This window comes from Oculina patagonica, chromosome 10 (genome assembly GCF_052425735.1).
Source record: "Oculina patagonica isolate OP01 chromosome 10, crgOcupat, whole genome shotgun sequence".
NCBI lineage: Eukaryota > Metazoa > Cnidaria > Anthozoa > Scleractinia > Oculinidae > Oculina > Oculina patagonica.
This window is the reverse complement of record NC_135767.1, coordinates 4,295,725-4,321,116: the sequence shown is the minus strand read 5'-3', so window position 1 is coordinate 4,321,116 and position 25,392 is coordinate 4,295,725. Positions and strand designations below refer to the sequence as shown.

The following is a 25,392-nucleotide window of genomic DNA, read 5'->3' as shown; positions in this document are numbered from 1 at the left end:
AAGCCAAAATAAACTTGTAAAGCTGATCAAGAGTCATACCGAACACAGTTATTTTCGGTGCGAACGGAATCGGTCGTGTCCGGAATCCCGGCCGGCACATCTTGCAAACCCTGGCTAATTTTTTCAAGTTTTGAATTTCGTCACCGTCTTTGTATATTTTCGGTCTAATATTACTTCTTTGCTCACTCTAGAAAACTATTGTTTTGAGGTTTCTTTTAATTTAGTCTGCGAAAACAGCCGCCTCTCACCGCTCCCGGCCGGTTTGGCGTTTTGCGAGAGAGAAAAAACGAAACGACAAACCAGCCGGGAGCGGTGAGAGGCGGCTGTATTCAAGTCAGGCTACTTTTAATTTGAAAGTAATTTTGTACCGATCAGTAAAAAATCAAAAATCGTGACACACTAAATTATCTGCGTAAAGCTCATTTTCTTTCCTTTATGCCATCGCAGTTCGCATATACAGTAAAACAACGGTAACTCAAACTCTAAAGGGAAACGAAAAACAGAACTTTCGAGTTAACGGGCCCGGGGTTTTGAGTTATCGGGGTCGATTGAATATAATTTAATTGCCAAGATAATATTTGATAGTTCACTGATTTTTCAGCACTTCAGTATACAGTACAGTGCAAATTGAACTTATGTCGTCAGAAACTCTAACATCGGATCATACATTCTTATTATGAGAGTGGAAAATGGCTGTCAAATACGTGATCTGTTCGTTGCTTAAATCAATGGCCAACGGTGGCGTGTTGCAAGAACCCGGAATTCGAGTTATCGGGGTAAATTTGACCCAACTTTTGATCAAGGGAAACGACATTTAGTTCGAGTTAGCGGGGTTTTCGCCGGTTTTCGAGTTATCCGAGTTCGAGTTAACCGAATAAAAATGACTCAAAAGTGGGGTCAAATCTGAATGGAAATGGACGCTAGTTCGAGTTAGCAGGGTTTTCGAGTTATCCGAGTTCGAGTTAACCGAATAAAAATGACTGAAAAGTGGGGTCAAATCTTAGGGAAATGGAAGTTTATTAGTTCGAGTTAGCGGGGTGTTCGAGTTATCTGAGTTCGAGTTACCGGGGTTCTTAAACTGGTTCTTGTCAAACATATATATGACTTTCATAACAGCTGTATTAGCGTCAGTTATTTAAACACATCCTTAACTTCCATGGTTGTAGCTATGTCTATGTGGTTTTCCAAAGAAAACAAGTATAATAGATTTGTAGCCGGATGCAATTTCAATTTCCTGTTCCTGACTGAGTTCTTTGACGCGGATGAAATGTATTCACGTTCAGGAAACACTTAGGTATTTCGCAAGATCCGTTGCTACGATACGTCACGCTTCCAGCCCCCAGTTCAAAATAAAAATTCTCCTAACCTAATACTATAAGTTTCTTTTAATGACAGTTCGGAGAATTTATGGCGACATCAAGACAATATCTCCAAGCTGGTGATTATCTATTATTCTCATCACATCTCAGCTTAACAATGTATTCACACTGTTAGGAGAAATTGCCGTTAGATTGTTTGTTTTAAGAATTTGGACAGTTGCATGTCTCAAACGCACCGAGCCAAAGCATTTTTGTGTTTATAATATTGTTCTTCATTCTGCCCAGAGAACAGTTCGATTACAAGCGCTGGAAGTAATCTTCTGACAAAAGGAAATTTGCTGAGGTAGGCGTTTATGAGTCTTGTATAGGTATAGCTCACGTAATTTGTAAGCACCATATTTTCTCAGTAATCTATCTACAGCTCTCGCTTTCCTGTGGTTTAGATGTAAAGCCTTTTCCAATATTTGGGTTCGTTGGAGCCAGACGGCTCATCTGTTATTGCATCATTTAAAACTTTTGATTATATAGCATGAAGCGACTAGGAGTATTGCTACTCCCCCTGCATGGAATGCTAGTCCACCACAAAATTTCGATGGTACCCATTCAGTTATACTGCTGGGTGGGGAGAAGTACTGTGCGAAATAAGAGTCTTGCCCAGGAGCACAAAACTTTAAGGCGATGTAAAAGCGTAAACTGTCAGTTTACTTCTCCTCCCCCTCCCCCAACGCGTTCCAGTTAAATCACTTGTTCGATAGAAACGGGGCTCATTTTTGTCTGGCGAGAAAGTTTTTTTTTTGTCGTTGTGACCACAACACTCGGGCGCACCGTCTTCGGCACGATTCCGGAAAACATACACAAATGGTTCAGTACTGTCGGCCATAAACTATGTAAAAAAATGTCTTTTCACTTTAATAATTTCTGATATCACCAAAAGTGGAAGACGTCTTTCCTACTTTAACTTCTTTAACTGCCACTAGAACGATTATGGCAAGCGATAAATAGGAATGATGAGACCATAGTTGAACTGGGTAGATAAAATGTAAAGTTAGAGTAGTTGTATCAGTTTAAAGTTGTATCAGTTTAAGAAACTGAATTGCAATTAAGACGCCAAAATTTTTCAGGCTTCTTTAATTTGCAATTTCTTAAATTGCGTAGAACTGCGAGGGTCATTTCTTGACTTTAGTTAAAGCGACCATTCTGCTTGAAGGAACGAAAGTGTAGATCGTATTTATACATCTGTATGTAATGAAGTATTTCAAGTTGCTGAACTTCAAATGTTTCAAGATATGCCGGACCCTCATTTTTTATAGGAATAAAAACTTTATGAAGTCCAGCTGCCTAATCGAAAACAACTTCACAAAGGAATGTCATGTTATAACAAATTTTTGTAAGTTTTTAAAGAAATCGAGTAAAAACCTAAAACACGACAGTAAGCATTTTGTCGGCCAAGCAGAAAAAAATACGCACAAACTCGGTAATAACATAAACCAGGCAAAAAAGTAATCTTAACAAATGCAAATTAATAACGTATACCAAATTTATTTTGTTTTAGAAGATTGCCCTTTCATCATTATGTGTATAAACTTTCGAGTATTTTATGGGGGGGGAAATTTTTTTAGGGTTTTTCGCTCTTTTTTTTATTTTATTTTCCAAACGTTTCGGCTATTGCTTAAGCCTTCATCAGTTAAAAAATCAAAACTTTCACCGTTGAACTTTGTTTTGTTTTAATTTTTACTCCTGTTTCTAAACGGAAACTTTATCATTGCGCAATTTACTTCTTTTCTCCGACTGTTTATCAAAGCGAACAAATCTAAAACAATTTCTGCCACGGAATTAGCTTGATACTTATATGAACAAAATTTTAGCATAACAGTAGGCGAGCAAGGCAATTTTTATCAGCCATATCGACGGGTAATTCTAAAGCCAATTTACAAGAATTTGTCTGCTAAGAAAAGCACTCGGCTTCTAGGGTAAAAGTCAATAGCACTTTCTATTTTTACAATACGATAACAAAAGGATATGATCACGTAAAAACAAATCATATATGTAACAAAGAATGAAGTAAAGTAACTTAAGAACTTATAAAGAAACTTGAGAACCAAATAGACAGTTTTGAACACCGTGCAAAAATATCCTAGAAATTTTCTATTGTAAGCGTCGTTCCGAACCAAAGCTAAAAATATTCTTTTTTTCAGTGAAAAGAATTCCATGTAATCTGAAGATTAGATTCATAGCATTAATTAAGTATTGAAATCGGTTTATCTGAAATTGAGACTAGTGAAATTCTTTACAGAGCTAAAGGGTTATAACACGTCGAGTGCAGAGCAGATCGGAAGTGTCTGATACGTACTGGGCGAGGTCTTTTACGTACAATTTCCGTTATTTTCTTCAAAACATTTCATAACAATGGCCAACCCTGTTATTGACGCCTTATTCAGCGCATTTTTTCGAATGACAAGCGAAACAGAAAATATATATAAGGAGTGCCACTCTTTTTGGTGTAGTCTTAGCGTCCGAGCACCGTAGTTCAAAGCAGCGTTTTATTTTGTAACACCAATAAGACGGTTGCAAAGTGAGAAGTCATCTTTTATTGGACGACGTAAAGCATTGTTACGGTATGTTGCGAGATTTGTTTGTACAATTTAATTTAGCTTACAACAACTTTTAGTTACATAAGTCTTTTTAATTCTGTTGTTTTTACTACTGGAATGACTGCACTCGAAGTACCATGATAAATCATACGAAACCTGGCGCGAGCTCAGAGGAATGGCCGAGTCTTTAACTAACTTTATTCGTTGAACGTTCAATCGAATTCTGCTGTGAAAAGGCAAGCTTAGTTAACTTTTAACTTCAGCAACATTACCGTTTATTGTTACAAATGTTATAGATCATTCGTAAAACTGTCTTAATGACTGGTTAGCTAAAACGTAACTCTTGTTTGGCAAAATAAGTTAACAGTCACTTGACAAAACCTATATCGATAGTGTAATAGTTTATGACTTACAGCTTACTCTATTAACCCCGGCTGATTCGTCAGTTTTTGGCCCCGATGAACGCTTCGTGGCAGCAGGTACGGTGGCCTGGCTTGGGTTTAACAGTGAACTGGTCTCCAGATCAACCGATCGAGGTTTAAGCGCTGGCCGGGGTCATTAATATAGGTGTATTTGGGGATTCTTGGGCAAGACACTTTACTCTCACAGTGCCTCAGCTCTCTTCACCAAGGTGTAAATGGGTACTTGTGAACCGTTTAGGGCAATTGGACAAAATTCTGGCTAGTAACTGCTATATGGATAAGTTCCCATCCATGCTACGGAAATTGCTGTTAAATGCCTGCCTGTTTAGTCATGAATGCTCGGCATGCAAAGGCTTAATTTACTTTTCTACTCAACTGAACGCAGGTGTTTAGTTAAGTATTACTATTGGTATTTTATCTTTTCAGCTCTCAATACCGACTTCCAAGTTTTGTCCATGCTACTAAATAATTGTATAAAAGTCGACGTTTTGACATCATCAATATGCCATGTGCTTAAAGTAACAAAGTTTCTAGATTTGCATGATGAGAACAACAGTCCCTAGACGAATACTTTCGCGCGGAAAAAATAAATATATTTATTTTAATAGCCGCGGTATTTATTGAGCAGTACTTGTCCAAAGAAAATGAAAAAAAATGCAAGAGCTCAGTTTAGCTACAACTTAACTTTTACAGTTTTAAATATTTAATAAGTTTATCCATGTATTCAAAAGTGTTAGGTCGTTAAAATGGACGTAGGCAAGGTTTTAAGACGGTGCTTTATTCAATTCGGGACAGCCGGCCTTGGATTAAATGGCTACGTTTACACGGACACGGTTATCAATCAACACGATTTCATGACCTCGAAACCGCATCGAAAACGACACGGTTTCGAAGTGTTTACACGGAACCTATTTAACCATTTTCCGACTGTTTTCGAATGTGATTGTATAAGCAAGCGCTGCTCTCTATGCGTGTTTCACCATGTTTACCCTTCGTGAGCCAGCCAATTCGTGCCAAAATACGTTAAGCCGTTTTCAAATCGATGCGGTTTCGTCGGTTGTTGACCGTTTACACGTCCAACGAAACCGTATCGTTTTGAAAACGCTCCACTTTTGACAGCGTTTTCAAAACGACCCGGTTTCAGTAGTGGTCTCGATCGGCGCCGTGTAAACGAAAGGCGTAACCGCATCGAAAGCGATGCGGTTACAAATGAAACCGTGTCCGTTGTTCATCGATTTCTACTCAGTAGACTACCAATTCTAACATCATCCAATAGAGTACAAAGAACGTGTAAAACAAGTACAAATATTTTATGATATTTGTACTCTAGAAGAATGGTTGAACAGGGTTTTTGTACTTCCGTGTTTGTTGTGATCATGCGAGGACGCCAAAAACGGTTCATGGTCAGGATCTAGAGAAAGAAGAAAACGTTGAAAAATCGATCAATGTCTTCAAGCTTCTTCAGTTATGAGACATTTTTATCGTCTGGTATCGCTGTACAATTTAACTCGTCATTTTATTTGCATTTCGACTCTGCAAGACTTGTACTCGTAAAGATATCCAACGATAATACAAACTATACGTAATGCATTTATCGCACAAGCCATGATCATGAACAACAACTTTCCCTTAGTCAGTACGAAGAGTATTGAATATTAGGGCAAGAGGGCTATGCTAAAAGAGATAGTTATCTCTACCAATCTCACGCCCCTTAAATAAGCTATATAGGTATATGTGTGGCGCCCGCCAAAGGGTATTGTTTTAAAATATCGAGCCATTTGTGTCTGAAATAAGAAATAAAATTGGAGCACTCTGTTGGTCTGGAATTGTCTATCGTTTTTTAAAGAACTTATGTATTTCTAATTATTTATCTTTTGAGGAGTGCAATCTGGTCTGAAATAGGTTATCGCATTTTGTTTCAGGTGTGAAATCACCAACAGTAAAAACCCGCGTATAAGAACCTAGATTTTTCCAACTTAGCCTGAATAGGGTCTAAATCATATTAAGTGAGATTTATGGCTTTAAATAGGTTCTTAATTTGATAGGGGCGCTAGCGATCAGCACAGATAACTACTACAGGGCATAAAGGGGGGGGGGGCCAATTACGTGTGATATGGAATATACATTGCTGAATTAAGTGACTATCTAGAATACAGTTTAGATTATAACCATACAGTAAATTTATCTTTCCAAAGTACAATAAAAACCCGCGAGTAAGAAACTAGTTTTTCCAGGTTGGCCTAAACAGGTTCTTACATAAATGGTAGTTAACACAAATTTAGGCTATTTAAGTGCTTTGCTACTAATAGAACTTTTCGTGATATTCGGCTTGTTATTTGTATAAAATTCGCATACCACATAAGTGATTATGTAAAAAATATGAAACAATCATTCAGAACATGACATTGAAAAGAAGCTTTGTCAAAATATATTTTCCTAAAAGTAAACATTTTTAATCCATTTTGGAACTGATAAGAACCAGTTTTCAAATTTTAGGCTAAAGAGGTTCTTATAAAATGGGGCCAATTTTGCAAATTTTAGCCTAACAGGTTCTTTTACTTGCGGGTTTTTACTATACTAGCATGCATGTCTTTCATGCTGCAGTGTCCATAAAATGCTGTGTTACATTTTATCTGTGCCTTCGTTTTGTAAAATAAGAACCTATAGAAAGGGTTTAAAATGAAAATTTTAGCCTGACAGGTTCTTTTAAGGAGGCTTGATGTAGTTTTTTAGTCCTAGGGTGGTCGTTTTGAAAATGATTTGTTTTAAAATTGACTTCCTGTAGACACAATTTTAGAAAAATCTGTAAAGCGTTTTAGAGTAAATCAAGAATGACGTTTTTTTAACTTCTTGTAATTTCCTACAATCGGCAGTCGATATATTTTAACCAATTAAAGCAAAAACTCTCTTGCTTTAAGGTAATGGTCTTTGATGGTTTAATTATTTATATTTCATTTGAATAACTGCGCTCAAATACTACGAAACAATTTTAAAGCGCCTATTTCACATTAAAACGGGTTTCTTCTAAAAACTTCTCTCTTGATTTACTTGAAAACGCCCTTATACAGAGCAAAATCATTGCTAGGGAAACATGTTATGTGACAAAGCGACCAGTAAAAAATTAAACTTTTGTCATATTTGATCATTATGGTGTATTTTCAGGGGCACCCATCGAGAATATAGTTTAAAACCACTTAAAGATAGCACCGTTGAACGTATTTTAGTATTTAAACGGTAGATATAGGCATATTTTTATCCCCTAAAAATTTTTTATCTGTTCGGATTTCCTAGCTGAAAGTCTTGTGATCCGAAAGTTATAGGGATCAAAACTTACCTTTTCGAAAAAATTCCAGCCAGAGAAAGGCTCCCGAAAATTCTAGGTGACCTTTTTAGAGTAAAAATCCGTTAAAAATGAACAATTATACCATTTTTTAGATATTCGAAAATCCTAGGAAAGGCAGGCAAGCAAAAAAATTTACAATGCAGATTGCTCCGAAAATTCTAGATCTCAAATCGTCTTCCGAACAGATATTTTAACGAAATATTCCGTTGGGTGCCCCTGTATTTTGGCAAAAATCGAAGATTGGCTTCCTTGATAATTTTCATTTTCAAAACAACCACCTCAGGGCTAACGAAACTACATCGAGCCTCCTAAAGAACCTGTGTATAAGAACCCGCGTAGTTTTACTGTACTTTGGTCTAGCTGAAAAATTGTAAAAGTGTAATTAAAGCACGGCGGCGCCGTCGCATACCACACGCAAATATTCCAGTAGCTTCTCCAGGTCCGGTGGTCTAACAAAAGAGCACGTACTGCTAATTAGTTGATTTATTAGGAAGGAAATAACTAGCTGAGACTGAAAATGAATTCTGCTTTGTCACATTCAGTTAATGAAACAAATTTGAGTTGGGTTGTTGATGTTTCCGGCTTTGATAATTGAGCTACGCAACTATGACAAGTCTTATAAATGGCGCAAGACTGGGCGTTTAACGGAAATAATGGACGCTTATCGCACGGAAAGCAGTCCAAATATCAGAGAACTTACTTTTACGTTTAAACTTAAAATAACTATAGTTACAGAGCAAGCTTTTTATTTAATGTGTTAACTGGCTTTAACTGGTATTATCACGTCACCGAAGTGCAATTTCCAAACTTTGAAAGCCAAGCCAAAGTTTTCAAAAGCCTCTTTACGCTAAACCAACTAACCGACTGACTGACTGACTGACCGACCGACCGACCGACCGACCGACTGACTGACTGACTGACTGACTGACTGACTGACTGACTGACTGACTGACTGGCTGGCTGGCTGGCTGGCTGACTGACTGACTGACTGACTGACTGACTGACTGACTGACTGACTGACTGACTGGCTGGCTGGCTGGCTGGCTGACTGACTGACTGACTGACTGACTGACTGACTGACTGACTGACTGACTGACTGACTGACTGACTGACTGACCGAATCATGCGAATCATCCAGTTAGGTCTCGTCTACACTAGTGAGTTTTCTTTTTCATTGATGCGTATTGGTCGATCAGTTTTCGCCTATCGCCTACACTGCTCTTTTTTAAAAATGTCCTCACTCTGGACAGCAAATTCAAATGCATACGCTTTCGATCGACCACCAACGGTTCAGTGTTGAGAAGGCACTTCATAAATGGTAAATGAAGGGGGCTTTAGCTGTTGCCAACATAAAGTTGGGAAAAGGGGGCTTTGAGAACACATTGCAGTAGCTATTATGTTCGTAATTTTTAGTTTTTAATGTGTCTCAATTGCAAGTAAATTTGACTAATAATTGAGCTAGGACTAAACAAATGACATGCAGGTAGTGAAAGTACGTTGAAGTTGAAGACCTTTCAAAATTACTTGACTTCCTTTCCTTCAGTCAAGCCTAACGTTGATAACGTTAACAGTTTTAATTTTAAAATAACGTTCACAGACGTATAATAAAAACGTATTCATTTGTCTTGTTCCTCGCATTTATAACCAAGCTTAACGTATAACATTGGTTTAATTTATAGTACGCAGTCTTCGGCCATTTTCCCAGCCCGCAACGAAGCGACTCCGGTCATTTCTCACGGCTTTTGACACTTATCAAATGAGTTTTCCCTGAAGCCATGTGGGTTAATTGCCTTTCTTTTTTGTTTTGAGGTAGTAATTAGCTATTTCAGCTAAAGTTAAATCCCGCTAATAGCAAATTGACTCATAATTAAGTCGACATGGTACTTAAATTAAACTATTTTAGGTTAAAACTTGTTTCTTTGCGGTTAGCTTGTATGATTGTAGTCCACCGCCTTTTTAGCCGGTTGCAATGAATATTGATCAGACACTGACGCACGCGTGAAGTAAAGGTTGGTTCTCATATGATCGCCCCGTTCGTTTTCTATCGCACTGACTGTTTGCAAATATATTGAGACGATCGAAGCGATTGGAAGCGATCGGGGGTTCTCATATGATCGTCCCGATCGCCTCAGGCACAGTCCTGGCATGAGCGAAGACCTACGAAATACAATCATTTTAGCCGTAGATCCAATACAATGGTAGCTTTCAATGAAAGAGCAAAACTCGTGGCTTTCTAAGTATCTTCTCAGTTATTGCAGTTTTACGGCGAAGAAGGGAAAGAGAAGCTAGAAGGACAGAACACGGGCGATCCAAGCGATCGAAGTCGCTCCAATCGCCGCCGGCAGACGTTAGCGATCGCCTGTGTAGTTCTCATATAATCGCCCCGATCGCAAGAAAACGTTTTGAAGTGACAGAGGCGATAGAAACGATCGGGGCGATTATATGAGAACCTGCCTTAAGTGGTCTGGTCTAAACAATAAAGACACAAAGTTTTGGACTACAAGAGCAAGGTTCACGAAAAGCTTGGTTCTTTATTACACCCAGTTTACACTAAATGACATGATTTAAACTATTTCAGTTAAACATGTTTAATAAAAATTGTTTAGTTGATCTTTCAAAATCTGGTTATTACGAACATGAAACTGAATTCTGCAATGGTAAAACAACGTCGGAGTTCGAGACTCATTCAACAAATTTAGCCCCTGCAACTTTATGTAAAATTCAGGGCCGAGTAATTCAAAAACCGATTAACACTAACCCAGGATTAAACGTTGGTCGAGGGTCGAATTTCTCTTGTGTAATGGTGTTTTTACTGCTTTTGTTTTGTGGAATTTGAGATGAGTCGCCGTCAAAACTGGAGATACTAAAATATAATCAGAAACCTTACTGAAAAGTTAAAAAACTAACTAAAAAACTAATCCTAAATCGTTCTTTCGGTACTCTGATATAGCAATTTTTAATAAAAAAGGACTATTAGTTTTAGATTACCTGCGACACAAATATAAATTTTGGCTGTTCCAAAATCTGGTAAAAATCCGTGACAAATCCCTTTAATGACTTGAAAAAGGCTAGTAAAATTACGCAGGTAGCGGAATTGTTTGTAATCCGTGGAGTTTTGTTCGTGCTGTCCGCTTGGCTGACCAGCTTTTCAGCTCTATTTTTAGTAAAATAACTCCCACCTGTTAATGGTGGACATTAAAAAACCCTTAATGAAAGCGATATGGTCTTGCTAGTGACCGCGAGGCGATCATCTCGGATAATTATAACTTAACAATGCACTCGGGCGCGAGTGCATTTGTCTTTCTAGCGAGTAAGACCTGCTAAATAGAAAAATTGTCCATTAACGAAGAGCATCAATAAAACACAAATGAAATCTAAGGTGTCAACGGTTTGAGACAAAACATCTTTTTTTTTACGATCAGCTCAGATAACTTAACAATGCACTCGGGCGCGAGTGCATTTGTCTTTCTAGTAAGTGAGACCTGCTAAATAGAAAAATTGTCCATTAACGAAGAGCATCAATCAAACACAAATGAAATCGTAGGTGTCTAGGTTTTGAGACAAACATCTTCTTTATATGCTCAGATAAATTAACAATGTGCTCCGGCGCGTGACTATTTCCTTTCAAATAATTAAGATTCTTATGACCAGTTTAGTTCTCAGTTCTGAAGGCCTTGACAAAACGTCAACTGATCTGAGGTCTATTTACCTTAATTATTAGAGAGATTAAGCATGACTTTGTACAACAAACGGCAAACGCGAGCTTGCCTTTCATTTTGTTCCCTTTTTTCTTGAATTCTTAAATTAATCTCTCATAAGGCCAAGAAAAAATGTTTCTCGTCCGGATTTCTTTAAAAAAGAGAGCGGGCGGGCGCTTTTTTTTTGTTATTTGTTATTTCCTCCATCGTCAAATCCTCCAGAAGCGAACTTGCAAAATAAATCCTGAACTCTCCAGTAAAGGCCTAGCGTGCCGAGGCTTATAAATGTTGGCGTGAGTTAGTGTTAGAACGCAGAAAAAGCCATGTCTTACAGAATTTTCTTGGTACTTAATTGAGGAGTGACGCCTGTTGGTTTTTGTTCGTTCCATCTTTCCCAATAACAAATATTAAAAAAAGAGAAGCGGCTTCAAAAATTGAAGCGGGCGGGGACGAGAAACATTTTTTTTTTAACTTGGCCTAAAAATACGAAAAAATTCCACGTTCAAAACAAACGCAAAACTACTCATTTCCGCGTGCGAACGCCAAACGGTAGACGGCAGAAGTTGATTTTTTGCCGTTCGCGGGAAAAAAAAACGTCATGCTTTAATAATCTCTTTATTATTTTGCCCGCCGACGCATCATTACCAATCAAGATTTCTCGAACCTGCAAGTGAAATGAAAATAGATTCGAGAAATCCGGAAAAAAAATTGCCATTTCAGAAAGGAAAAACATGGCGACAAGTTAGTGCAAATAATCGCTCAAACTTACGAAAGAAAATTCGTCACAAAAGAACAGGATCATGGTGTGCCGTGAACAAGTTAGAGCAAAAATCGACAAATAGTTTTAGAACGTTATGGAACAATATCATGTTTGTATCGATTTAATATAACGAGATCAAAAAAGGCTCATTGAAAAATTAGAAGTTAATTGGATTAATGAACACGATTAGGCCGTAAAACTGTATTTTTAAATCTGTGGCTATTTTTGGCATGGAGTGATTCTCGAATATTTTCTGAAGTTATGATCTTAAACTCGAATACGATAATGACATGAACTTCAAACGTCTCCTTGCGGATATCTCCTAGCCGGTATGGACGGTTTACTTGGTCCCAAAAAAGCCAAAACTCTAATAATCTCTACCTCTATAAAATTAATTATCTACGTCACGGGGATTTCGAAGATTTTTGCCTTTACTGTTCTGAAATTAGTGGTAGATAACTGAACACATGAAAAACATTATCTTTGAACATCTAAAGAAAGATATGGCCTCAATTTGTGGGTAGAAATCAAGCTACGACGCGCGGAAACAACTAGAAGTTAAGCCTAAACTGTTCAAATTGCAAGCCATTTCCATCCGAGCCATCCGCAGCCAAAGATGCTTGTTAAAATTTTCAGTTCTCTAATATAGCAATTTTTAATAAAAATGAACCATTATTTTTTGGATTCCTACGACACAAATATAAATTTTGGCTGTTCAAAAATCTGGTAAAATCCGTGACATAGCCCCATTAATACCGACACTTACCTCTGCGACTGTATTCAGTTAATTACTGATGAAATCTACAACGAGCTTCATTTTCCCCTTCGGTCGTAAAGATATATTTCCATGTACAAAATTAGCACACACACTGCACTGCTCAGAGAAAAAACTGACATTTCCGAAATACTGCAGACCGCGTTTTACTTGAAAATGACAGCGGCTTAACTCAGGGAAACTGTCGGCTTCACAGTTTTTAATAGCTCAACGAAATCAATTATACTTTTGTTAAGTTTTGACTTCCGTATCCATTTTTGTCCGTTCAGTACTACGTTTTTATTCTTTTACCATTACTTAGGGGGTATTATTCAATTTAATTTGTACCTCAAAGAATCGCCAAAGGCCTACGTGCAGTATCAATTGTTTTCTTGAGGGGCCTGCTCCAATTGCCGCCGTTATTAAGGAGTAAAAATTCTTGATGTTAAGCTATGGCGTTAGCAACTGAAAACTCAAAGGCAAATACTTAACTGAAGTACAAAGACATGGCTGTGTTAGGTGGCTCTAACTTTAACGTCGTAGTGTGTGAAAGCTATTGAGCAGTACTTCCATGTGGTACTGTTTATTATGCCGTACTCAGTGGCTCTAACTTTTACGTCCGTGGACAAAACCCTGGTGTGTGACCATTCAAATGGAAGCTATTGAGCAGTATTTTCATGTGGTACTGTTTATTATGCTGTACACAGTGGCTCTAACTTTTAAAGGGACACTGTCACCAGTTTCACTTCAAAAACTCAAGAGCCTAAAGACATTTGGAAACTACGAAAAGTGGTCCAATTTTGTTAAAAATCACCATACAAGTGTACTGAAGCGATAAACAAGTGATGTTATTGTCAGGAACTATAGATCTCAAAGCCTGACTTTTTCAAGTTTTGTCCTTGTGAACCGGAAAAAAACCTAAAAATTCTTATGGCTCCCTTCTTTCTTCCAAAACAATTAACTTTATATCTCCAGCTTATGGTGGTAGGTGCATTTCATGTACGTGAAGCTAGACCTATTCGCGAATTTTAGTACTTTTTACTGAAAAACAGAAAAATTCCCTTGACAGTGTCCCATTAAGTCTGTGAATGAAACCCTAGTGTGTGATCATTCAAATCAAAGCTATTGAACAGTACTTTTATGTGGTACTGTTTATTATGCTATGCACCGCGGAATGAAAACTGAAAATGACAACCCGGCTAGCGTGTGACGATTCGAGTGAAAGCTATCAAGTGGTGGTGCTTGCTGTCTGTTTTTTAAAGTTTTGCTAAATGAAATTTGAGATGTATTACTCAGTTTTGAACTTTGTGTTCTTCGACTTGGGAGGGCAGATAAGCCAAGTCCAATACAAATTTGTAAACATACAGTAAATTAACACACGTGCCATGAAATACGATAAGCAATATCGGAAGTATTATATTGTGTATGTGCATTAACAGTGATATCAGACGTTCGGGAAAAGGCTTGTAACCTTTCTAAACTTCCTGTTGAATTCCTAAGCGTACGTAGGAGTGTTGTAACTGAAGAGCAAAATTTTGAAGATTTGTATTAATCTTAAACAAACCTTTTAACGGGTAAAGTGTTGTGGCGTTCTTGGAAGTTAATTTGCCGGCTTAAAAAAAGTTGCCAAAAATAGTTTGACAACTTGGACAAAGTCCATTGAGGTAAAAACCTTGCACCCGTGAACGTGTCAGTTTTTGTTTAATTAGAGAAAACTTTACACAATTAAAGATCTTTTATTGTGATATTTTGCAAAACAACCATAGAACAGCATTATGCTTGTATTGCTGTTTCTTTTCTAATTAACTTATCATCGCATGCTAAAGTACATTTTGAGAAAAACTTTAGGGACGGACCATTTAAAATAACCGGAGGGGTGGGGGTAAAAAAAAATTCGTTGCAGGAACTTGTTTTAAGCTCTACTTGTCTGCTGGAATTTTTTCTTCCGTTGCACGAGTTTCTTTTAGGCAAAACCGCTTGCAGGATTTTTTTTTAGACAAGTTTTCCTTGCAGGATTTTTTTGGGGGGGAAAGTCACCCCCTCACGTTATTTCTAATGGTCCGTCCCTTATGATAAAATAGCTTGGGTTTTTTTGACGTTTAATTTGTAAACATTTTGGGCTTGTTTTCAAGCAGCTAGCAGGGAAACCTTATATCAGAGCATTTAACCCCACGGCCCAGCGGAAGTGTGCTGGGTCACGTCCGAATCTCATGCATCAGTAAATAAGGAAATTTTATATCGGCTATTGTGCATACGGATCAGGCGATATCGGCTGGTTATTACCTGAAAGCCTATAAACTGTGTATGTTGTATAGCACGGCGGAAGCAAATTTGGTAAGCGTGGGGTTATAAAAACTTTTATATGCAGGTAAATACTAACTTTGTGTAAGGTACATGTGACTTGTTTGTTGTTCTTTTCAGTCGTGAAATGTTCTGGACTTAATAAGGCGCGAAATTTTAGGTTGTTTGTTTGATCACGCGTTGAGCCAAGAGCTAGTGAACGTGCTCCTCGACACAGAAAAACTTTCAGAGCAAGCGAAATTGCCCAATAACTGCTCATGCTATAGCCGTTCTATGCCTTCTACAACTATCTGCAATAAAGGAGTTTATTTATGACGCAATTGTTAAAGGGAAACGACCTGCTGTACTTGGCAACATATAACGAGCTTACTCAACTGCATAACTGACTCGCTAATTCATCATTATGTAGTCAAATTTTGCCTTTTTACTTAATTACAACTGGCCTATGTAAATTTGAATTTTGTTTTGTATTCAAGGGAACAGTTAGGAACTAAAACATGACTAAGCCATTACAAATGTTGCCCTAGTTTGAAAGTAAAGTTACGGGTCGGCATTAGCCTTTTGACAGTAGCGTCATTGGTACTCAAGTGTTAAACCGCTATGTTATCTTTTATTCATAGGTTGAAAACAAAAGGCTGTAGTTAAAAACCGTGTTTTTACTCCAGGTTCCTTGATTGATGAAAAGAAGAGTTCATTGGAGTTGAAGGCTGAAACGGGAGAGCTATGTCAGGTGAGTTCGAACACGAAGCTTAATGCTTAATTTTTTTAGTCACTGTGTTAGTGAAAGATTATTTGACTTCAAACGTTATGCCCCGGTAATATGTTGAAACGGAAAATGCCTTTTAATTTATTTTCAAGTCTTTTGGCCAAGCTTGCACTTTTAACTTCCCATTCGGAAGGAGTATGAATACTCATAGTCGCTTAACGTTATGCCAAAGTCTGGAGTTAAAGGGACTGTGTCACGGATTTAAGCCAAATTAAGGCATGGATGGGAAATGGCCATCAAATTCGTTGAAATATAAAAATAACCTCACAAAACAGTGAAGGAACTGACATTTCAACTGAATGACACAGCAAACAAAAGATGGTACGGATGGCCAAAAGTGAAGGAGGTTGAAACGGATTGCGATATGGGTTTTTGAAATATTGTTGGGCTGAACACGGTTTTCAAAGTTCATCTCGTTTGCTTGTAACTTTAAATTATAACGCCCGGGAGACACATTTGGTTGTAATGAAGATATGGTTTTGTCATTTAGTTCCAAAGAAGTAATTTCTTTGCAAAAATTATGTTTCATAGCGAGTATTTGGCAAAACTTAATAAAATAAACTTAACTCAGCCGTGGCATAGTCCCTTTAAGAGCTACCTAAGTTTGTAAAAGACTTTAATATCGACAGGGACTAGTTGAGAGAAAATACTAGATGTTTGCTGTGCCTTTTTTGCAACAGTTCTTCAAGATGAATGGCAAACCTAAACTTGTGCAGTATTTTTGGACTCACTAGAGCTCTGAACTCTGAGAGAGAAAAGCTTTGTGTAAAACCAAGTGGTTCGTCGCACTAATGCCTTCGAAGTAATGTAATATAAAGCGACAGTGTCACCAACATTTAGTACTACTTGAAAATCCAATGAAAGTGTTGGTATTTATTGGAAATCCACTAATAGTGGCCTGGTCTTGCTACAATGTACTGTACTAGTCATGAAAATTGTTTAACAGTGGTGTTGGGTTACGGACTGCTGGTAGGAAAGAAGTTGCCTAAAACTTGAAAAAGTCGGGCCGACGTTTTCAAGTTTGACAGTGTTTCTTGGAAGAAAAGTTCTTAAAAACCATTGATCACGGTTTATACAAATCTTGATGAATTTGTGCCTTTCTTTTGTTGTTCAGAGGTTATATTGTTGAGCAGTGGGTGCATGCACCCTCATATAATTCTAATATAAAGGGCATAGTTTACCCAAAACTTAGAAAACTTCTGGTGACACTTTCACTTTAAGGAAAGGTGAAAAAGCGTATTGTGATCTAGGAAGGATTCAGGTGAAGACCTGATGTAACCTTTCAGTCAACAGGTTCACTTCAGCAAATGGTCGATTTTAGTACGTTTAGTCCTCGGTGATCTAAACTGCGTTCAGACGCCAAAAGCGACCTTTAGCTACCTTTTTCCCTTTTCAGAATTTGGCCTCCCAGATCGGACTACGACTAAAAGATTGAACTCCTACAAGTTCACCTTTTCAAACCCCAATTTCAAACCACTTTTTGCTCATAATTCACACCAATATCATATCAATAGGCTCCTTCTAAACTGGTCAGCAACAGGGAAGAGTGAGGGCTCTTGGAAAGTAACTGTAGATTGAAGTCGCACTCGTACTCATTCTCGTACTCGTACTGCAATCTCAAGGTCCTATAATTTGCGAGATGGGCATTTTCATCCTATAGAAAGTCCGCTCTTTATAATTCTCACAATCTTTGCCTTTGATTAGTTCACTATTTGCTAGTTGGTGACGCCAATTTTACTGGCTTGTTGCATTGTGATCGGGCTATTTACCACTCAACGTTCTCAAGTGCTTGCTTTCAAATACGCTCTTAGGTTAACGGTTTATTTCGTGATCGTTCAATCCGGTCCTTTAGTGGTTCTATCTTTCGCTGATCCGTTTGAAACAGAAGTTCAGTGAGTTTAAATTTTGGAAAGTTATTTTTTCCGGGGGTCAGTCACTTTTTCAGTCTCTCGAGTTTCTCGACGCTATTTCAAATCCAATTCACGTGGGGCTAGAAAAGGACTGTTTGCTAGCAGGACAGTTTACATTTCACATAAATGGATATTTTCGATATATATTTCTGCACAGCTAATTTGAATTCCGGGATAAGCTATGGCTTTTTGAACCAATTTCGCCCAAGTGCTTCGCCTTAAAGGGACACTGTCACAGAGATTTTCCTGCTTTTCTGTGAAACTACTAAAATAGGTGTAGTACTCTCGCTTGTACACGAAATGCACCTAGAATATCAAGATGAAAATATAAAGCAAATTATTGTTGAAGGTAGAGGTAGTTTCAAGCTGTTTTTCCAGACCACAAGGGAGAACTCGAAAAAGCAATTTTCAAGTTAAGATCTTAAGTTCCCTGATGGCATCACAATAATATCACTTGTTTATAGCTTCCTTACATTGGCATAGTAATTTTTAACAAAACTAGACCACTATTTGTAGGTCTTCATATGTCTTAAGGACTCTTGAATTTTTCAAATGAAGCTCGTGATAGTGTCCCTTTAACACTCCAAATTTATTTATAACGAAAAAATTGAGAACAAACCAATGCTAAACTACACTAATGTGTTTTGTAAGTGCCTGTAAATACAGGTTTATCTAGTGGGCTTCATTCCAAAGAGTGATGAAATCTTATTTCCCTTTACAATATCCATACATTGTCTTGCAGTCAGGGGATGTGAAAAAAGACAATCATCAACTGAGGGAAACTGTCTTAATGTGCCAATACTTAAAAGAACTGTGTCACGGATTTTTTTGATTTTTGAAAAAATGGCCACCAAATTGAGTGAGATCAAGAGAACTGAAATAATTATTTTCTCTTGGTTAAATATAAAAGTGACCACCATAAACAGTGCAGGAACATTCCAATAACATATCCAATACAAAAAAAGGTACGGATGGACAAAAATCGAAGAAGATTGAAACGGATTGTGATATGGGTTTTTTGAAAAACTGTTAGGCTAAACAGTTGACAAAGTTAATCTCGTTTGTTTGTTACTTTAAATTATAACGCCCGAAGACATATTCTTTTGCAACGGAGTTGTGGTTTTGTTATTTAGATCCGTAGAAGTAATTTCGTCGCTAATATTAAGTTTCATAGGAAGTATTTGGCAAAACTTAATAAGATTGACTAAACTCTTTCGTGACGCCGGCAGTTCCTTTAATTCTTAGAACTAGCATTAAAAGAAATGTTCCTTTTATTCTTAGAATAGAACTAACGTTATAAGAAATTTTCCTTTAATTCTTAGAGCTAACATTAAAATGTTCCTTCATTTCTCAGAACTAGAGTGGTTTTACTTAACGAGGGTCTCAATGGGGTGGTGGATGTTACGGTTAACGGTTAAAATTTTGGCTTTTTTACGGCTAACGGTTAATTAATTTCCATTACGGTTAAGAGAAGTTAAAAATTAATTTCCATTGTTTTTAAAAGTTAAAAATTAATTTCCATTATTGAAAAACATATTTTAGGTCTAAGGACCATACTGGGACGATGAAGTGATCTGTTTTATTTATTTATATTACTAACCGATTTTTTACGGTTAACATATTTTACGGCTAAATTTTTGGCCCTTTTACGGGTAACACCTAGCCCACTTGAGACCCTCTATCAGCCATAAGTGTGCTGTGGTTGAAGGTCGTCCACAGAATTGCGACATTTTTCTCGTTTCTCCGAAGTTTCTGAGGAATTTTAGAAATAAAATGGAAATTCGCCGCTACACGAGTTTAAAACGTCAAAATTACTGAATGAACTGAAGTTTTGAATAACAATTAAGTCCGCGCGTGCGATTTCGTTTAAGTGTGAAGTTTAATCTAGTTCACATTGCAGAAAAAAATTATTAGAAATTATTATTTGAAGGAAAATGAGTTAGAATTCTACTAAAACAATAAGATAATTCGCTTTCGATTCTATGAGGTGATATTTGATGAGGCCTGTACCTCATTAAATATCACCTCATAGAGATCAAGAGCGAATAACGTGGTACACAGAAAGCAAAGAGTGAAAAACAAAAGAATTGCTATTTATAGCGAAATAATAAGAACTAATACGAAGTAGTCGTGTGTACTGTCCCACTATCTATTTCACGGGTTAAGTAAGACCGTTCTAACGTGAAAGGAAATTTTCCTTTAATTCTTAATTACTAACACTGATTAAAAGAAATGTTCCTTTACTTTTCCTTTAATTCTTAGAACTAACATTTAAAGAAATGTCCCTTTAATTCTCAGAACTAACATAATGTCCCTTTAATTCTTAGATCTGATACTGATTTAAAAAAGTTCCTTTTATTCTTAGAACAAACACTGATTAAAAGAAATGTTCCTTTATTTCTTAGAACTAACATTAAAATAATTGTTTCCCTAATTCCTAGAACTAACATAGGAAATCCTCGTCAGGAGCTTCACAAGTCACTCTATCACAACCGTGCATCGTTTCCGTTAATGACATTGTGGTTTCCGTAATCAAAATTTTAAAGGTTTTACAGGAGTGAGTGATTAGCACAGTGCCCAACCCCAAAAACCTGCGGGACTGGGGACTGCTTTTAGTCTGGGCTCTCGCCTGGGACCTTTCTGGCATGGGTGGCCCTACCAGGAGAAACGAATCTCCAGCTAGCATAGCTCATAGGGTCATTGAGACTCTCAAGCCTCTCCACCGCGACAAGGTGGCAGTCCCACAAGGAGATGATCAATATTATATACTTGGCCTGAAAGAGTATTAGTTTTGCCACGAAAACGATAAATTTGCCACATTGTCAGTTAGCAAAAGGTGCTGAAAATAAAGAAAATCCTTCAACTAGGAGACTTTTTCTTAGCCTCCCAGGCAGTCGTTTTAAGGGGCGATCGTGTTCCACGACTGCGTGGGAGGCTAACTGATAACCCCGTTTCACACAATAAAGATAATGCTGTCCCGCTCGTAAAGTAAGCAATCTACATGTAGCCACCAGTCACAAAAAGATGATCCATTCGTGTTAGCACAAAACTATAAATCACCCACATTGTCAATTAGGAAACATGACCAAACAGGTGATTGAAAGGTAAAAGAAAATTCTTAAACTAATAATAATAATAATAATAATAATAATAATAATTTAATACTTATACGGCGCAAATTAGCATATGAATATGATCAAATGCGCCTACATCAAGTTAATTTAAAACTTAAAAAGAAGGAGACACTGTCTTCATATATTACTAAATTCTCAGAACTAATATATATTAACAGAAAGCTGTGACATTCAAATAGGAGAATGAATCTTATGAGCTGGTTAGAGTTACAGGTTGGGCCGAGTTTTGCTCTAGGTGTGCGGGATTGAATCTTCGAGTCATTGAAATTGAAGGATCGCTAAAATGTTGCGTTCAGGAAAAAAACACATAAAAATGTTGCAATACTACTGGCATATATAAGCTCTTGGTGACAGAAATTTGACTGAAAATGACAAATATCTCTGGCTTTTAAGAAACGTGCATTTTGTGTCAGTATTCAAAGTGACCATTTATTTTAAAATTTACTCAGATGTTTTCGTGATCCACGAGTCGCAAATGTTTCCCCCGCGAAACTCTAAACGTTTTAACCCTCGTGAAAGTAATTAACAATTAGACTACTCGCCCTCGTTTTCTATGAGCAAATAGTCAACGAGGCGCAGCCGAGTTGACTATCGCTCATAGAAAACGAGGGCGAGTAGTCTAATTGTTTTAGTAGAAACTCTAAAGGATTGCAGTCCAAAACATACAATATTGTGCACTTTGAAGACAAAAATCAAGAAAATTTACCGCTTAAAGAGCTACGCGCGCGCGACTGTTTCCTATCGGCGAATAGAAAACAGTGGGAGAACCAATCAGATTCGCGGATTTCCAATAGAACACAGCTGAGTTTCTACTAATATCCATTAGAGAACACAGCCAATTGTCCTTACTGAGTCGTACCTGTTACATGTCATATAGTTTTGCTAAATGGGACAGGTAGACTGCGCATAAGATCGTAAAAGACTTATAGAGTCTCTGCCTTATAGTGAAACTTAAAGGGGCAAAGGTGTCACCAAGCTTTAGTACTACTTGAAAATCCAATGAAGGTGTTGGTATTAAATGGAAATCCACTAATAGTGGCCTGGCCTTGCTAAAACGTACTGTACTTGTCATAAAAAGTGTCAAAAATAGATATGGCTACGGGTGGATAGCAATGAGGTGGCCGAAAACTTGAAAAAGTCGGCCTGACGTTTTCAAGTTTGACAGTGTTAAAGAGTCTTATTTTCTAGTTATAATAAACTTAGCCCTGAAAAGTTAATGATGCCTAATAATTTAGCCAATATCTAGGACGAGGAAGCTGTCACCAAACCATGCTTTTTGATAATTGCTACATTGAGAACTGAAAAAGAAATAATTGCTAGGTGCTGCAGCCATTCAGCTCTTTCTTCTTTTTTGATATTGTTTAATTTTTATTTCTCCTGCAGAACAAACGAAGCCCAAGAAGGAACAGAAGCCAACTCGTTACAAGAACACGATACACCTCTGGGAGTTTTTACTAGAGCTTCTTGAGGACGAAAGATACATCCCATTAATTTCATGGACTAGAAAAGAAGAAAGGGAATTCAAAATCAAGAGGCAGGAGGAAGTCGCTAAAAGATGGGGGCGACTGAAACAGCGCGCTGCGATGAATTATGACAAACTGAGCCGAGCACTCAGATATTACTACCAGAAAGGCATTATTAAAAAGGTGAGCAATTAGCCAGTACAGGGCCAAAGGGGGGGCGGAGGGTGCGATGGGTGCGTCTGCATCCCCCATCCTCCCCGATAGATCACAAAGGTTTGCCTAATCAAGGGTTCAAATGACCCACAGAATGAAGAAAACGTGAGCTTCAAAAACCTGATTTTTCAAAATATCCCCGGGGCCGGATCCCCCTAGACGATCACATCTCTGGCGCTTGCACCCACCCATGCGAAATCCTGCCGACGGCCCTTTTGACTCAAAAACTAGGAGAGTAAGTTTTAAAACCCAGTAGTTAATCGTTATGTCCGGCTTCCGCAGTATAAGACGACTAGTAGTGTGCCACCCCCGCCACTCCCCTCCCCCCCCCCACCCGTATGAGATGTTAGTACTTTGCAGGTTAAAATCACCCTCCCCTCCCACCGCCATTTTGACAGGATGCGCAAACCAAGTTTGAAACACAAGCGCGCGTTTGAAAAATGTCTTTAAATGATGCTTTCTGAATGTTTTTTTTTACATTTTATAAAAGTTTCAATTACTGCTTAACAACTGCTGCCACACAAAAAATCTATACAAATGTCTGTAAATTGCACGTTTTTTACTCGGAAAATTCCGAGTTTTAGTTATCAGGGTCAATTTCACTCCTTCCCTTCCTGTTGAACATAGGCACGCAATGCGAGCAAGAGCAGTTTTCGATTCTTGTTTCATAATTAATTTTCCGAACTCAGTGGCTCAAAGCCTCAAAGGAAATTAAGCATCTGTTTTAGTACTCAACAATGGAAGGCGCGGTGGCCTAATGGTTAGTGCGCCGGACTCCGGATCGAGCGGTCCGGGTTCGAGACCTGGCCGGGGTCACTGTGTTGTGTTCTTGGGCAAGACGGCTTTACTCTCATAGTCCCTCTCTCCACCCAGGTGTATAAATGGGTACCGGCGACATAATGCTGGGGGGGGGGGGGTACCCTGTGATGGGCTAGCATCCCATTCAGGGGGAGTAGAAATATTCCGAAACCGGGATAAGCTTTGGCAGTATGGGCCGCATGGCTCGAGGCTTCGGCTTTTTTTAGTATTCCACAAGCCCCTCCTTTATCTGCTTCAGTATTTTCTTTTGACTCCCTGATCCTTATTTTCTTTAGGTGCAAGGTCAAAGACTAGTCTACAAATTTGACAAGCTTCCTTATGTGTACAAGCCAGTTAGGTACAACTGGCCCTGGCCGCCCCCTTCTGAGGAAAACCTCAAACTGGATCGTCCAGATATTAAACCAAACCGGGTTTCCAAGACAACGCAATGGCCTGTGATGCCCGTATATAAATCTGAGGGCCAATCTTGTGTTCTCCCACAAAGGGCGCCCACGAACCAGCATTGCAGCTGTTTTGAATGTGTTCCACGAAGTCATGCGCAAACAATGTGCCGCAGTCAGATTATGTTTCCGCCATGTACATGTATCGGGTCAGCGGTTTACGGTGTGCGCATGCTCAATGAGCCAAACTCCGTACCAGTTCAAGTCATAACGAGATTTGTTTAGCAATAGTGAACATACTTCATTTGTACACTATACAGACAAAAAGCTAGGTACAAATTTATCATTTGCCAGTGATCAGTGATTTCACGGACTGTAAGACTGTGACATAGTTGTAAAAAAGTTAAAAAAGTTTTATTTCACAAGGAGGGTTCTAGCCCCCTTTGCAGACTGTCTTGCTCGTCACGCAATCTGGAAGAAAGATTGCGTGACAAGCCCAGGCAGTTTCTGTTTCGTATGTAATGAATATATATCGTAAGAAGACACCAAGAACCTGTCACAATGGTAACGCGGTGTGTTGTATTTAATTATAATTCTTTTCGACAAAAGTCATTGGTACGCTAATATAATAAAAAAAAAGTAAGAAAAGTTGTTTGTCATTGTTTGATTTTTGGTGGTGGTTTAATGTTTGGTAGTACATGTCTTGCTCGGCTTTCCAAATCTAGCCTGTGTGGCTGCCCGGGATATCGCACGCAAGGCTTTGTTTCGAGTTTTCGGCTCCGCTGCCAAATCTCTCCCCCCCACCGAAAGGTACTTCCTATACGGCCCTATACGGGGAGACTCCACCCGAAAGAGGTACCTTTTTCAAGTAAAGTTGGAGTATAGAAAAAGGTAGAGAAAACTGTCTTTTAGGTATTTAGCCCAATAACACGTTCAAAAGCATTGTAATTCCCAAGCAGCAGAAAAACTTAACAGAGGCACCCACTATAAAACAGAATGGTTTTATATTATATACCAAGTTGGGTTTGCAAAGCGACGAAAACTTAGAAAGACAAAGTACTTTACTTCCCGTCCTCAATTTTTTGACTCCGTATGAAGAAAACACGCCGAAATTTGGTGTGGACCTTTTATTTATATATATCTTTTTCTAGCTCTGTCTTGAAAAGAATACAAAACAGATCATGAAAAAGGACCTGTCAGCCCGATCAATACCCGCGGCGGACATGAAAAAGAAAAAAAAAACATGAAAAAGGTTAATATTTTTATGTTGTTACATTCTTGCAGTTTCCTTAAGAACCATGTCAAATTTCGGAAAGGAGACAAAACCTATAACCAACGAATAAGTTTTATTCAGCAAACCAAGAATACAACTCGGTCATACAGTTAAATCCCGATAACTCGAACCCTCAAATTCTCGAACCTCCCGCTAACTGAACCTTTTTCGATTCCCCTCCAGGTCGTTTTCTTACTACTTTTACCTTCAATAACTCGAACTCCCGATATCTCGAGCCTGTTTCGC

At 38.1% G+C, this 25,392-nt stretch overlaps 1 protein-coding gene across 7 annotated transcripts; it reads left to right on the top strand.

Annotated features, from left to right (window-relative positions):
• The first annotated feature begins 1,644 nt into the window (after positions 1-1,644).
• On the top strand, positions 1,645-24,500 carry LOC144627912 (ETS domain-containing protein Elk-1-like). Of its 7 annotated transcripts, none has more exons than XM_078485937.1 (4): positions 1,645-1,662; positions 15,854-15,918; positions 22,382-22,644; positions 23,769-24,500. In XM_078485937.1, the coding sequence occupies exons 2-4, from the start codon at positions 15,912-15,914 to the stop codon at positions 24,156-24,158; spliced, it is 660 nt and encodes a 219-aa protein (XP_078342063.1). In that variant the 5' UTR covers positions 1,645-1,662; positions 15,854-15,911; the 3' UTR covers positions 24,159-24,500. The 7 variants fall into 7 exon arrangements, with proteins under 7 accessions (XP_078342063.1, XP_078342062.1, XP_078342060.1 ...); XM_078485936.1 differs by lacking the exon at positions 1,645-1,662 and adding an exon at positions 3,824-3,934; XM_078485934.1 differs by lacking the exon at positions 1,645-1,662 and adding an exon at positions 3,914-3,934 and having other exon boundaries at positions 15,809-15,918.
• The last annotated feature ends 892 nt before the right edge of the window (positions 24,501-25,392 follow it).

Bases quoted from the DNA above. Each gene is read 5' to 3' on its own strand.
- LOC144627912 (XM_078485937.1), top strand. The intron at 22,645-23,768 runs GTGAGCAATTAG...TATTTTCTTTAG, and splicing joins AGAAAGGCATTATTAAAAAG to GTGCAAGGTCAAAGACTAGT.